Source organism: Prionailurus viverrinus, chromosome D4, assembly GCF_022837055.1.
Source record: "Prionailurus viverrinus isolate Anna chromosome D4, UM_Priviv_1.0, whole genome shotgun sequence".
In the NCBI taxonomy this organism is placed as follows: Eukaryota; Metazoa; Chordata; class Mammalia; order Carnivora; family Felidae; genus Prionailurus; species Prionailurus viverrinus.
In genome coordinates this window covers 14,272,579-14,287,178 of record NC_062573.1, presented here as the reverse complement: position 1 = coordinate 14,287,178, position 14,600 = coordinate 14,272,579, and the positions used below count along the sequence as shown (strand labels likewise).

The 14,600-nt window shown below is 44.5% G+C and overlaps 2 protein-coding genes across 11 annotated transcripts in view; one reads left to right on the top strand and one right to left on the bottom strand.

The window, feature by feature from the left end:
• Positions 1-14,600, top strand: part of CD4H9orf43 (chromosome D4 C9orf43 homolog) — a 30,201-nt gene that overhangs the window by 2,778 nt on the left and 12,823 nt on the right. For 2 of the 10 annotated variants that reach the window (XR_007146341.1, XR_007146342.1), the window contains exons 1-4: positions 5,622-5,921; positions 9,351-9,550; positions 9,651-9,801; positions 13,840-13,897. Coding sequence is in view for 8 of the 10 variants with exons in the window: in XM_047830333.1 (XP_047686289.1) it covers positions 5,770-5,921; positions 9,351-9,550; positions 9,651-9,801; positions 13,840-13,897 (561 nt within the window). In the remaining 2 variants the exon portion in view is untranslated. Of the gene's footprint in view, positions 1-4,603; positions 4,641-5,621; positions 6,233-9,350; positions 9,551-9,650; positions 9,802-13,839; positions 13,898-14,600 lie in introns of those variants that run through there. The other 8 variants (XM_047830332.1, XM_047830331.1, XM_047830336.1 and 5 more) reach the window with 7 other exon arrangements.
• Positions 2,886-5,567, bottom strand: POLE3 (DNA polymerase epsilon 3, accessory subunit). The gene is made up of 4 exons (XM_047830349.1): positions 5,362-5,567; positions 5,174-5,259; positions 4,691-4,809; positions 2,886-4,425 (listed from the first exon to the last, which is right to left on the bottom strand). Exons 1-4 carry the CDS (start codon positions 5,425-5,427, stop codon positions 4,253-4,255), a joined length of 444 nt encoding a protein of 147 aa, XP_047686305.1. The 5' UTR covers positions 5,428-5,567; the 3' UTR covers positions 2,886-4,252.

Here is a 14,600-nt window from a genome sequence, read left to right as displayed (position 1 = left end):
GGGACAGTATCATGCATTCACTTACCTAGTTTTGATGACAATTATGTTACTATCCTTGTTTTACAGACTGGGAAGACAATCTCTGGGGAGATTAAATAATTTGCGATGCATCACACTGGGTTTTCTCTGCAGTGCCTACTAGTCATGCTCCTTCAACTCATATGGGTAATTAGTGCCCACCCCCCCCCACCCCCCGCTCCCGTGTAGATCCCCTGCTCATTTCTTTCATGACACCAGTTCCATCTCAGAGTTTATTGATAACTAGGTATAATTAGGACTATTTACCTCAAAGAGCTCAGTAGGAGTGGAAAATTTAAGAATGCTGCTGTTTGGTGTGATCTATTTCTCACATTTTGTTCTTGGTGAGAAAACCTGAGTTCCCATTCTCTACCCTACCCCCAAAATTTGAAAATACTTTTAATCTTTCCATCTTATCCATAAAAAGTATTGTGAATGCAACAATGTGACTAGATCTTAAACATAATGTTGAGCAAAAGAAGTCAGGCACAAGAATACATATTGTATGATTTTATTTATATAAAATACAAACCAGGCGAAATTCACTTGTGCTGTTAGAAGTTAGGATAATGATTACAATCGAGGAGGAGAGCGACTGGAAGGGAGACCAAAGGGGTTTATTAGGGTGCCGGTCATGTTGTTTACTGATCTGAGTGCAAGTTACATGGATGTGTTTGTGCAAGTTCATCCAACTTTACATTTACATTTATCTGCACCATTTAGTAGGCATATTATACTTCAATAAAAAATGATAAAAAAAAACCCACAAACCCCTCAAAACCTACTATTGTGAGTACTTCCCAGGGAGGTACAAGGCATGGTGCTAAATGCTGTCAAGTGCTAGCAAGAGATTAGTGGTTGCTGGGGACTGGAGGGAGGGAAGCATGAGCAAATAACTGCTTAATAGGTGCAGGGTTTTATTTTGGGGTGATGAAAACGTTTTGGAGCTAGACAGAAGTGGTGGTTGCACAACACAGTGAGTGTGCTAAATGCCAGTGAATTGGTCATTTAAAAATGATTAACGTTATGTTCTGTGAGTCTCATCTCAACTGAAAGATAAAATTGGTTCATTGAATGCAATGTAGTATTCTGGAATGGATCCTGGATCAAAAAAGGCCTTTAGTGGAAAAAGTGGTGAAATACGAATAGTTTGGTATTTGGTATTTTTCTGTTTTGACAAAGGTACCATGGTTATGTAAGATGTCAACATGAGGCAAAGTTGAGTGATTATATGGGAACTCTCTGCACTCTGCAACTTTTCTGAAAACTAAAATTATTCTAAAATAAAAAGTTAATTAAAGAAAAAAAGAGAAATAGAAGGCCATGGACCACTAGAACAGGATCCTAGCTTTCATAAATTAGTGGTAAGATCTTAAGCAAGTCACTTCTCTCTGATGAGCCTCCATTTCCCATCAGCAAAAATAGAATTAGGCTGCAAAAGTAATTTTTAAACGATTTTTATTTTTGAGAGAGAGTGAGAATGAGCTGGGGATGGGGACAGAGAGGAAGAGAGAGGATCCCAAGCAGTCTCCACACTCAGCAGGTGCTCCACCTGGGGCTAGATAGGAACCTGAATCAATATCAAGAGTCAAAGGCTTAACTGACCCAGTCACACAGGTACCCTGATTTTATTTTATTTTTTAAGTAATCTCTACACCCAATATGGGGCTTGAACTTACAACCCCAAGATCAAGAGTCGCACGTGCCACTGACTGAGCCCGCTAGATGTCCCTGCAAATGCTATTTTACCTGGGTAAGGATGAAAACCTTTCACCCTCCAAATCCAGATCAGAATCTCTAGGCATGAAGGGAGGTGGCTTACAAAAGATGAGATTTTTGCCTTAACCTAGTAAGCAACCTTCAAAATTCGGATACCCCTACAGGAATGATTAGGGTGTGCTTGGAAAAAACTGGTTGATAACCTCAGATTCCTCCCAGTTCTTTTAAGTAATCTCTACACTCAGCACGGGGCTTGAACTCACTATCCTGAGGTCAAGACTCACATATTCTACCAACCGAGTCCGCTAGGCCCCACTTCTGTAGTTTTAAGTCATAGTTCCCGCTCTCAGGAAACATGGCTTAGGTAGTCAAAATGTGCTAACTAAAACCATGTGCAAGGAGAGTTCTTTTGGGGATTCAATGACCGGAGACTTACACCATAAAGTAGAAATGGATTGGAATAGATGGTAAGGCAATCCCTCCTTAAGCAGGTTTTGTGTACCAGGTTTAAGTATGGATTTAACGGGACGCAGTGAGGGGCTGGAATACAGCTATGTTCCAGGAAGATCCACTTGGCAAGCAGTACACAGAAGCTAGGGCAAGCAGAGATGAGGCAAAAAACTGAGCTCAAAGGAAGCCACAGGAGTCCAGATGGGACTTGAGAGTTTAGCTGAGTGGTGCTCATGGGAGTTAAGAAAGGATGTTTCTTTTGTGGAAAAGGAAAAACCACCAGATCTAGTGACTACCGGGGTTGTACCTTTATGAAATGTTATTTATAAATTCATGATTTAAAAAGTTCTGTACATTAGAGAATATAGCGTTGTGACTGAGATCACAAAGGTAATAGCTCTCCTTGATAGAGTTTCAGAGTTTATACTTGAAAGCATTTAGAACGGTGCCAGCCTCATAGTAGGGACTCCATAAATGTTGAGTCATTGAGCAACTAGTACGCATAGGTTGCCCAGCAGAGCCATGAAAACCTCTTGTTGTGGTCGAAGAGCAGCATCTGCTGGCCATCCAAGGTAACGCAGGATCCTGTGTTTACAAAGATCTGGGCGGGTCCACATGTCAAGAACTCTTTGAGGCAGGATCAGTGGGTCCTCCCCAAAAGCATACTATAAACAAGCAGGATGAAAGGGAGTCACCACTTTTAACAAGAATGTTCTTTATTTATACAAAGCATTATAATTTTCCTCAATAGTCTTCACTCAGTTGTCAACAAACTTTTGGCTGCATTCGTTTAACAAATTAACAGTGTCAAACTACACACACCTCACTACCTGTCAACCTCCAAGCGCTCAACTTAGAGACAAACAAAAAAGTGCTTGGGGCACCACATGTCAAGGGAAAAAAAAATAAGATTAACAGAGTTACTTTAGAAGCAGTTAAAGGGGTTGGCTTTTGGGGGTGGGGATTAGATTCCTGAGCACCATCAAATTTCTGCCCTTTAAGCAGGTTATCAAAGTTTCTGGGTTGGCAGATGTGAGAAAAGGAGAGAGAGAGAAAGTGGAATGGGGAACAGAAGAGAGGCAGAAGAGAGACAGGAAGGGAGAAGCACAGAGGGACCAAATGTGCATAGAAGAAAGTTTGAAACTTGTCAGGAATTGGAAGAATGAAAAAATTAAAGCCATAAGCTTGGGAAATGGACTACAAGAAGAGAAAGCCTGGAATTTTATACCTTCCAGGAGGTGACGATAAAGCGATACAGTGGCAGGCAGCGAGGTGCAACTAAGACTAAACCATCTGTGTTTTTTTCCCATTTTGTTTTTGTGGGGGTTTTCTGTTTGTTTGGTAAGTGTGCTAAGATATTAGCACACTTGCTTGACTAACTCCACTCTACACTGCTGCTTTAAAAGTTTATGAGGCCAGAGAGCAGCCACCCCAGCAGGCCAAATGCCTACCAGGCAATATAGAGGGGCTGCAAGCCAGTGGGGTCTGTGGAAATCAAAATTCAATGTTACCTTAAAGTGAAGAGACAACAGATTTCATTATTCTCCTATAGTCTTTTAGTACTTTCCTAAAGCTAAACCATTCTAACCACTTGTAATAATAAGCCAGTATTGCCATATCCTGTACAGTCACAACCAGCTGACCATGCTCAAAGCCCCAATTTTTCCTGAGCTTTGACTGCCTCTGTGATCTGGAACACAGCAGGCAGCATGGAAGTTATTATTACTTTTTTGGGGGTGGGGTCAGAAGGGAACTGGGGATCAAAAACTGCCTAACCATGTATGTAAGGAAACAGGAGAGATCAGGTCGACTAATTACATTAGCCGCCCAGAATCCCTCTCGCCTAAAAGTCATTACCTTCAGACTGATTTAGCAACACAGGACCCTGCTACTCAGATGCTCTGACGGAAGTGCTGGTTTTGATGATGATTCAGTCGTCAGTTTTTATTTTGATCTTCTCAGGCTTTTCTGGCTAAGACTGCTCTGCCCAGCAGGGAAAAGCTTCTCACAAACGTACCACATGCCAGGGTGGTACTTTCCAGCGTGCCACAGTCTTCCCATCCCATTAGTTGTCCACTTCCTCCTCCTCATTCGGCTCTTCTTCTTCCAGCCTGTCCTCGTCTTCATCGTTGTCCTCATCCCTGCTCTTGTCTTGCTCTTCCGAATCTGTTTTTTTGTCTTTGTCCTTCTTCTTTTGCTCTGAAGCTTCCTTCTTGCCTTTCTGCTCTCGCCTGTAGGCTGTAAGGAGGAAGGTGGGGGTTAGGAGGCAGGGCTGAACCAAGCAGACTGCAGCAGCTAACTCCACTGTATAACTGGAAAAGCTGGGGCAGAGAAGGAAAAATACAAATCAGATCTGAGGCGGTGCCAACGGAATGGATTCTGAGTCACGTCCAATACTCGTCTCCTGTTCTTACAGGGACCCAAGCGGAGAAGACTCAGGGCCAGGTGAGCAGGTAAGACAGGATGAACATCTACTTGGCTGAACAAAGAAGAGGGTCATTACCTTCCAGAGCTTCTTTCAATGGGGTAACGAACCGCTGGAACTCCATCTCTTCCATGGCTGAGAGCACGTCACTGGCATTCAGTGTCTTGCGTTTCCCTTTCATCGCAAAGTTGTTGGCGCTGAAAAAAAAAAAAAGACAAAAGGGTTTCAGGGGCCGTCAGACCCCCTCTTGCCGCCTATGGGGTGGGTGGAAAAGGGGCACCAGAGGTGGTACGGAAAAGCCTAGATCTCAGATGCAGGGATTTTTTTTGTGACGTGGTTAAGTCCCTCCCTCCCCCGTACAAAAGGGTTAAAGCAAAGCAATTTTGTTGCTTTAGTTTGCTTCAGACCTTGCAACAACTGGATGAGGGCTGAACTTCCCCGCACGGGGGTAGGACACGATTACTGGGGTCTGGGCCCCAGGCCGCGGACTTCGGGGGCAGGTCTCTGCGACCCCCTTACGCCTCAGCCCAGCTAGGTTCTGGCTAGCTCAGCTTGCCTCACCAGGAAGTGGCGTACAGCACGAAGACGCTGGCGGCGCGGGAGATGGCGCTGCGGGCCTCCTTGGAGATGTTGACACCGTCCGGGAGCTGGAAAAAGAACGTGGGTTAATAAAGCTGCCGGCCCAGGACCTGCTTCCTCTGCTGCCCGCTCGTCCGGCCCTGGCCCATCCGCCCGCCGAAGCTGCTCACCGCCTCCTTGATGATCCTGGTGATGACGGCATTGGGCAGGTTTAGGTCCTCGGGCCTCTCCGCCATTGCCGCCACCGGCGCCCGCACCTCGGTCTCAAGCGTCTTCTTCAGGCCGCTACGGCGTCCGGACTTCCCGCGTCCCCGCAGTCTGACCCAAAGAGGCTTCCGTCCCGCCCCACGTTGCCCACACGGTGTCCCACAGTGCCCCGCGCGCCATAGCGTCCCTCCTCACCCAGCCCCGCCTCCGCCTCCGCCTCGAGTCGTCCAAGGATCCGAACTTTCCACGCCGCTACGGTTTTGGCCCGCCCGGGCTTCCGTCCGACCCCACGGGGACTCAGGGTCCCTTCCCATGCTCGTTTCTCTGCTTCACACCGCCACCACGTCTGGAACCTTCTCATCGGATCAAGTATGGCTCACTGGAGCTTCCGTCCCTTTCCCACAGTGCTCTGTGCCGCTGCCTGGCAACGGCCCTGCCTGGCGGCTAGAGTGGGAGACGGGGCGGGGCTCCTCTTCCAACGGAAGGCGGGGCCTGGAGGGCGGGGCCCCGCCTCTTCCACCAGGTCTCTGGAGGGGACCGGTTTGCGGAGTGCGCTGCGGCGTCCCGGCAGTTTGGCGTGGCTTTTGGTAGCGCGCCCTTCCGAGGCCAGGCTTTCCCACTTCCCTTTTGCGGAACGAAGCGGGTATCTTTTTTCGATTCTACGGGACCTGATGTCCATCTTTAATCTTTTCACCCCTCCCAACTTTGTAATCGCATTAAGGATGTTTGTCGCCTAGAATTGTTGAACGCAGACTTCTTTGCCAGTACAGCCCTAACGCTGGCGACGTAGAAATGGGCATGACTAGACCTCGGGCCTCAGTTCGGGCTTGTCAGGTAACGAAAGGGCAGTAAGCAGCCGGTGTAAGAATAACGCGACAGTGCCTTCCATTCAAAACCAAACCCTGTTAAAATTGTATTTATTTTTTAGTTCATTGAATTGAGGATCATACATCTTTCCCAGTCAAACACATTACCATGGTTTTGCAGTGGTTTCTAAGTTGTATCATTTTCATGTACGTAGAAACTGTCCTCGTTCCCACTGAGCACCAATGGTTTTTTTCCCTTGAAACATGCTCTCACGTCACCCTAAATGTTCCTGCTTTAAAAAATATGTATATTTATTTTGAGTAATCGCTACAGGCAACCTAGGGCTCAGGCTTAGGATGGGAGATCGAGAGTCGCATGTTCTACCGACTGAGCCAGCCAGGCATCCCAATTTTCCAGCTTTTGACAGAGACATGAGCGTGGAGATCTACTTCCTTATCATGAGAAAAACAAGAGCAACTGCAATGATAAAGGGCAACGGAAATAGCATTGGTTAGAGATTATAGGGTTTGATGGCTGACCTCTCCATCTGGATAGAACAATAGGTCTGGTTTAAAGTTACCAGGAGACGCTTAGCTCCATCCAATTGCTATCTAGTCAGAATTGGGACCACCGTGTTGTCAAGTATTTTGATCTTTAAGAGGAACCAGAAATCTGAACATTGTGGACTACTTCCATTTATTTATTTATTTTTTTTTTAATTTTTTAACGTTTATTTACTTCTGAGACAGAGAGAGACAGAGCATGAACGGGGGAGGGTCAGAGAGAGGGAGACACAGAATCTGAAACAGGCTCCAGGCTCTGAGCTGTCAGCACAGAGCCCGACGCGGGGCTCGAACTCAGGGAACACGAGATCATGACCTGAGCCGAAGTCGGACGCTCAACCGACTGAGCCACCCAGGCGCCCCTACTATTTCCATTTAAAAAAAATGGCTCAAAGTGCAGACCAGACAAAACAAGGCATGGGACAGGTGTGATCCCATGCCAATAGGTCACTATTTTTGGTCTAATTTATAGGCTCTTCAGAACAGGGACTTATTTTGTTCATTACTGTTCTCTATGCCTGTAACAGGTCCCATCACATATTTGGCAGTCAATAAATGCGTTGAATAAAAAGAAGAAATTGATACTGTCTTTAAAAAGTTATCAGGGATCACGTGGTAGTGATTGCCTAAAATATTTCCGGAGAGAGAAAGATGATACTACTCATCGAGCCCCTATTGTATATGCTACATAAAAGTACATTTCCTTTAATGCTCTTCAATTCTGCTTCGAGATTTCCCATCCCCTCTTTATATGAGGAAGCAAGCTGAGGGAGGTGAAGTCACTTGCCTAGGACCATACAGCCAGTAAATGAAAAGCCAGAGGCCTCTGATGTGACTGCAAGTCTACTGTCTTGATGTTTGAGTAAACCCACTCATTTCTGGTGGGTATTTTCGTTGCCTGTTTGAGAATTGGAGCATCTTGAAAAATGAAGCACGTTTTCCAAAGGTTCAAGCCATCTAAAGGCATGTCAAGCACTTCTGTGACTGCCTTAGTTCTAATTTGATAAGGCTTTTTGGAGATGGTGGTGTCTTCTCCCTAATGATTAATGAAGGGGAAAAGGAAAGGATGCTAATACTTAATTTTGAACTCTATGCTTTTTTCAAATTTATTTTTCTTAAATACAAAACAGCTCTAAATAATGAAGGTGAGTTTAGTCAGCCTCGCTTCTTCCTTATAAGACCTTTTATTTTTTTATTTTTTAATATTTTATTCTTATTTTTGAGAGAAAGAGTGAGCAGGGTGGGGGCAGAGAGAGAGAGAGAGAGAGAGAGAGAGGGGATCCGAAGCAGTCTCTTTGCTGACAGCAGAGAGCCCGATGTGGGGCTCGAACTCACAAACCGTGAGATCATGACCTGACCTCAAGCTGGATGCTAAACCTACTGAGCTACCCAGGTGCCCCACCAGATCTTTTCATACCCATTAACTAATTTTTCTAATGACTCTGTGAAATAGGCTTATCCTCATTTTACAGATAAAGAACCTGAAGCTCAGATTGCTTAAGTGCCAAGTCACTCAGCTACTAAATGGCCAAGTAGGAGACGTGAAGTCAGTTGGCTCCAAAAACTCTAGCCCCCTCCATTTCGTGCTGAGCCGTTTTCATCCTTGCTTGTTAGCCAGGCTTCTTTTTAAAAAATGTTAATTCTAAAATACTTAACATGCAGAGTTATATTAGTTTCAGGTGTACAATATGGTGATTCAACAATTGTATACATTTCTCAGTGCTCATCACAATATACTCTTAGTCCCTTTTACCTATCTCACCCTTCCCCCACCCCCCCACCTCCCCTCTGATAACCATCAGTTTGTTGTCTACAGTGAAGAGTCTCTTTTTTGGTTTGTGTCTTTTTTTTTCTTTGTCCGTTTGTTTTGTTTCTTAAATTGCATATATAAGTGAAATTGTATGGTATTTATCTTTGACTTTTTCAGCTCTCTTATCATTATAGTCTCTAGATCCATCCATGTTGTTATAAGTGGCAAGATTTCATTCATTTTTTAAAAATGTGGGGAGCAAATGGGGGAAGGGCAGAGAGAGAAGGAGCAAGAGAATCCTAAGCAGGCTTTGTGTTGTCAGTGCAGAGCCTGATGCAGGGCTCGAACTCAGGAACCGTGAGATCATGACCTGAGCTGAAATCAAGAGTCGGATGTGTAACTGACTGAGCCACCCAGGTGCCCCTTATTCTTTTTAATGGCTGAGTTGCTTGTTACCTAATTTTTTAAAAATATTTATTCATTTTTGAGAGAGAGAGAGAGAGAGAGAGAAACAGAGTGCAAGCAGGGGAGGGGCAGAGAGAGAGGGAGACACAGAATCTAAAGCAGGCTCCAGGCTTTGAGCTGTCAGCACAGAGCCTGATGTGGGGCTCGAACTCATAAGCTGTGAGATCATGACCTGAGCCCAAGTTGGATGCTTGACCAACTGAGCCACCCAGATGCCCCACTTGTTACCCAATTCTTAATTATCCTATGACCATCACTTATGTATATGGGTTCAATAGAAATATTTTATGCTTTGAGTCCAAATTAAGATCTGGATGTCACGGCTAATGTATAATATGCTCTAATTATGTGGTTGTTGTTACTCTAGAGGGCTGGAAAGCTGTGCGATTGGCTTTTGTCCTAAACCAGTTGTAGCTATGGACTTGCCAGATGAGAGCCAGTGGGATGAAACCACCTGCAAGTTGGCTGTTTGTCAGCATCCACAGTGCTGGGCAACGATCCGCCGGGTTGAGAGGGGCCACCCTCGAATCCTGGGCCCTCCCTGCAAAACAGCTCTGAATAATGAAGGTGAATTTAGTCAGCCCTGCTTCTTCCTTGTAAGATCTTTGAACTATTTTTGCTTGGCTCCCTTTTGACATTTTACATGTTTTCTTGTCTTTTTTCTTAGACAAATCCCCAGTGCTCACCATTGTGAACATCTCAGATTCCTGCTTCCGGGCCAAGAGACTTGCTCACGGTCATTTATCAGGATTTACCTTCACCAAAGCTCCCTCTTTATTGTGTCAAGGTTCAAAGTTTGACTCCAAATTTCAAGGCAGGTAAATTATCATGGAGTCTTCCCTTATGAGCCTCCTATCTCAAAATTCTGAGTTGACTTCCTTGACCCATAGACTCTGAGAAAGCTAAATTAAAAATAAAACACCAGTTCAGGGCGTCTGGGTGGCTCCAGGCTCATAGCCTGGAGCTTGCTGCGTATTCTGTGTCTCCCTCTCTCTCTCTCTCTGCCCCTCTCCAGCTCGGGTGGTCTCTCTCTCTCTCTCTCTCAAAAATAAATAAATTAACTTAAAAATAAAAAGGCCACTAGTTCAGTTAGAGAAATGGTGAATAGGCAGTGGGAAACAAAAGGAAAGCTTTATTTTTATTGTAGGACTTGATTAAAATAGGGTTATATTAGTTTGCTAGGGTCACTGTAACAAAATACCCTAGGCTATGTGGCTTAAACAACACAAATATATTTTTTCACAGTCGAGAGGCTAGAAGTCCGAGAATAGGTGTTGGTAGAGTTGTTTTCTTCTGAACCCTTTCTCCTTGGCTTGTAGGTGGCCTATGTCTTTTTTTTTTATTATTAAAAAAATTTTTTTTTAATATTTATTTTTGAGAGACAGAGCATGAGGGGGAGAGGGGAAGAGAGAGAGAGGGAGACAGAGAATCTGAAGCAGGCTTCAGGCTCTGAGCTGTCAGCACAGAGCCCGACGCAGGGCTCAAACTCACAAACTGCGAGACCATGACCTGAGCTGAAGTCAGACACCTAACCGGCTGAGCCACCCAGGTGCCCCTAGGTGGCCTATGTCTTAACATGATCTTTCTTCTGTGTGTCTTTGTCCCAATATCTTTTTCTTCTTTGTTAATTAAGTGCTTAATTTTAACTCCAATATAGTTAGTATTATTATTATGTTAGTTTCAGGTGTACAATATACTGATTCAACAATTCTGTGTGTTACTCAGTGCTCATCATGATAAGTGTACTCTTAATCCCCTACCTCCTTTTCTTAATAAGCACCAGTCATTGGATTAGGGCCTGTCTATATGACCTCACTTTGCCTTAATTACTTCCTTAAAGACCCTCTCTCCAAATACTGAGGGACTCAAATTCCGGGGTACTGAGGGTCAGGATTCAACGTAAGAATTTGTGGGCACAATTCAGGCCACCACGGGGAGCACCTCGTCAGCCTCTGCAGGTCATCAGAAAACTGTGTCCACACATACTCTCTCTCTTGTCTTTTATTTTTAGGTATGAAACTATTTGTAAGCTCTTGAAGGCAGAAACAATGGTTTCCTTTTGAATCGCCCACAGAATCTAGGCTCCCAGTTAGTGCTTGCTGATAGGGGAAGCGAAGGGACAGACGTCTGTGGAGAACTTAAGACTTGTTAAATTCGAAACCTTAGGGCCTGGAGTCAAGGCACTCCTGGCAGTCCTTGTACCGGTTCGTTTTCTCCTGTTTGATGTAAGCAACCTTTGGTGGCTTCTGGTGGGCTAAATGCGGTATGGGAAAGGGTAGGACTACCTTCTCGTTCTCTAGGACTTGAACCTCGGGAAGAAGATGGCTTCTCCCAGCCAGGGCCTATGGAGGCAAAGGCCATGACGTCACTCATGTTGTCACTCATTGAATTCACAAATGTATCTTAGTGGGGGCCACTTTGCTGGGCTCTGGGGATTCAGTGGTAAACAAGATTCAGTATTTTTTTAAGTCTTTTATTTTTGAAAGGGGGGGGAGGGGCAGAGAGAGAGGGACACAGGATCTGAAGCAGGCTCTGTGCTGACACCAGTGAGCTGATGCAGGGCTGGAATTCATGAACCGCGAGATCATGACCTGAGCCGAAGCTGGATGCTTAACTGATGGAGCCACCCAAGCCCCCCAGCAAGATATAGTCTTTACCCCCAAAGGGCTTTCAGCCTAGCCGGGGAGGCAGAGAACCGTTCCGTGTGCCGAGAAGGGCACCGTCTTCTGTGCAGGTGGCACCTGTGCCTACCCCTGAAATTTGGACAGTCTGGTGAAGTGGGGCGTTGCAGGTGGGAGATGGACGTGAAGAGTGTTCTGGACTACAGAAATAGCATATCCAAAGGCCAGGAGGCAAGAGGAAGTTCTTTAGGTATGAGGAAAAGGGTCCATCGTGTACGCAACATAGAGCAAGAGTGGGAGGGTGGGCAGAGGTGAGGCTAGGGAGCTGGAGAACAAACAGCGGCCAACATCACATGGATCAGGCTCAGGAGTTGGGTCTTTATCTTACACTTCCTTGGAATATTTATTCGTTCGTACACTTAACGTGTTTTAACAAATAAATATAATGCAAGTGATATGAAAACGTAAGGGGACAGTATTTTTTTTGTGGTAAATATGCGTTACATTAAGTTTACCATTTTAATTGTTTTTAAGTGTACAGTTCAGCAGCATTAAGTTCATTCACAGTGTTGTGCAACCATCACCACGATCCATTTCTAGAACTTTTTTTTTTTTTTAATTTACATCCAAATTAGCATGTAGTGCAACCATGATTTCAGGAGTAGATTCCTTAGTGCCCCTTACCCATTTAGCCCATCCCCCCTCCTACAACCCCTCCAGTAACCCTCAGTTTGTTCTCCGTATTTAAGAGTCTCTTATATTTTGTCCCACTCCCTGTTTCTATATTATTTTTGTTTCCCTTCCCTTATGTTCATCTGTTTTGTCTCTTTTTTTTAATCTTTAAAAAAAATTTTTTTAAATGTTTATTTATTTTTGAGACAGAGACAGAGCATGAATGGGGGAGGGTCAGAGAGAGAGAGAGACACAGAATCCGAAACAGGCTCCAGGCTCTGAGCTGTCAGCACAGAGCCTGATGCGGGGCTTGAACTCACGGACCGCGAGATCATGACCTGAGCCAAAGTCGGACATGCAACCGACTAAGCCACCCAGGCGCCCCTGTGCTGTCTCTTAAAGTCCTCACATGAGTGAAGTCATATGATTTTTGTCTTTCTCTGACTGACTAATTTCACTTAGCATAATACCCTCCAGTTCTGTCCACGTAGTTGCAAATGGCAAGATTTCATTCTTTTTGATTGCCAGAATACTCTATTATATATGTATATACCACATCTTCTTTATCCATTCATCCATCGATGGACATTTGGGCTCTTTCCGTACTCTGGCTCTTGTTGCTAGTGCTGCTATAAACATGGGGGTGCATGTGTCCCTTTGAAACGGCACACCTCTATCCCGTGGATAAATGACTAGTAGTGCAATTGCTGGGTCGTAGGGTAGTTCTGTTTTTAGGTTTTTGAGGAACCTCCATACTGTTTTCCAGAGTGGCTGCTCCAGTTTGCATTTCCACCAGCAATGCAAAAGAGATTCTCTTTCTCCACATCCTCGCCAACATCTGTTGTTGCCTGAATTGTTAATGTTAGGCATTCTGACAGGTGTAAGGTGGTATCTCATTGTGGTTTTGATTTGTATTTCCCTGATGATGTGTAGAAATTTTTTTATCATCTCAAATGTGAACTCCATACCCATTAAACAGCAACTTCCCACTCCCTCCTCCCTCTAGCTCCTGTTAATGTCTATTCTACTTTCTGTCTGTATGAATTCGCCTACTCTAGCTACCTTATATAAGTGGAATCATACGATATTTGTCCTTTTGCATCTAATTTATTTCACTTAGCATAATGGCTTCAAGATTCATCTGTGTTGGAGCGTGTGTCAGAATTGCATTCCTTATTGAGTCCGAAAAACATTGCATCGTACAGAAATACCACATTTTGCTTATTTAATATGCTTTGAACGTTTACATCAAAGGTACTCAGTCAACTTTTATTGATGGCGACATAGCTCTCTGTGGCTGGAAAGAGGGAGGCATAGGCTCTGAATTTAGTTTGATGCAACAAACAGTTGTGAAGTGTTTGCAGTGTGCAGTGTCTGGGAGCTGTTCCAGAACAAAGAAGCAAGCACAACTTAAGGGAATGGGGAGACCATATGTTCACTCAGTGAGTACTAAGCCCCGAGATGTTCTGTGGATGAGCACAAGGCTTTTCCTCATAGCGCCGACTGTCGTCCCAGTAAGTTGTTCGTGTCTCTGTGTCATGTTTGGAAACTCTTATTTTTTAGGCCTCGGAAGGATCTACCTGACAAAGATTTCACCCACTATACTGACAAGTCTCCTAAGGTAAATCATAGAATTAAAAAGGTACTCCCTCAGCATTTTCTGTTTACTAGTGGGGATAAAATACTTGTCGTTATTTAACATTGAGGATGACTAGAATCTGAATGATGACAGTGATAACTACTAATATTGGGCCCTTAGTATATGCTAGGCTCTGTGCTAATGCCTTTCTTTACATACTATACTGTTTCCAGAAATCCCAGACACAAGTGGGATCGATCTGTGGCCGTTTGGCATAGGTAAGACTTTCCTGTCTGTGTCCTACACAGAGCATGTTCAGCTACAAAGTAAACCCTGGCATCTCATAGTGCGGGGAAATTAAAATGCTGGAATGTCACACCCCAAATGGCCTTTAGGTCATCTACTCTGTTAACTGTCAAACTTTTTTAACTATGACCTCCAGTAAGAAATACGTTTTGCGACAGAATAGCATAAAACGACCCCTACCCTAAGTATGAGTGATGGTCTTTGATAGTTTCTGTCCTATTCTATTTTATTCTCTTTTTAAAATTTATTTATTTTGAGAGAGAGGGAGAGCACAAGCACATGCACCTGAGTGTGAGGAGAGGAGAGGCAGAGAGAGAGGGAGAGAGAGAATCCCAAGCAGGTTCTGCGCTGTCAGTGCTCAGGGAATGCTACCCTAATGTCACAGGGAGGCAGGGGGGACTCTTCGCTTAAACATGCTCACTCGTGTAGAGTACCCATT

Excerpts from the sequence above, each read along its gene's own strand:
- POLE3 (XM_047830349.1), bottom strand. The coding sequence starts at position 5,427 with ATGGCGGAGAGGCCCGAGGACCTAAACCTGCCCAATGCCGTCATCACC. Across the intron at positions 4,810-5,173 it reads GTGCTGTACGCCACTTCCTG|CGCCAACAACTTTGCGATGA; the intron begins GTGAGGCAAGCT and ends TTTTTTTTTCAG. Across the intron at positions 4,426-4,690 it reads ATTGAAAGAAGCTCTGGAAG|CCTACAGGCGAGAGCAGAAA; the intron begins GTAATGACCCTC and ends TCCTCCTTACAG.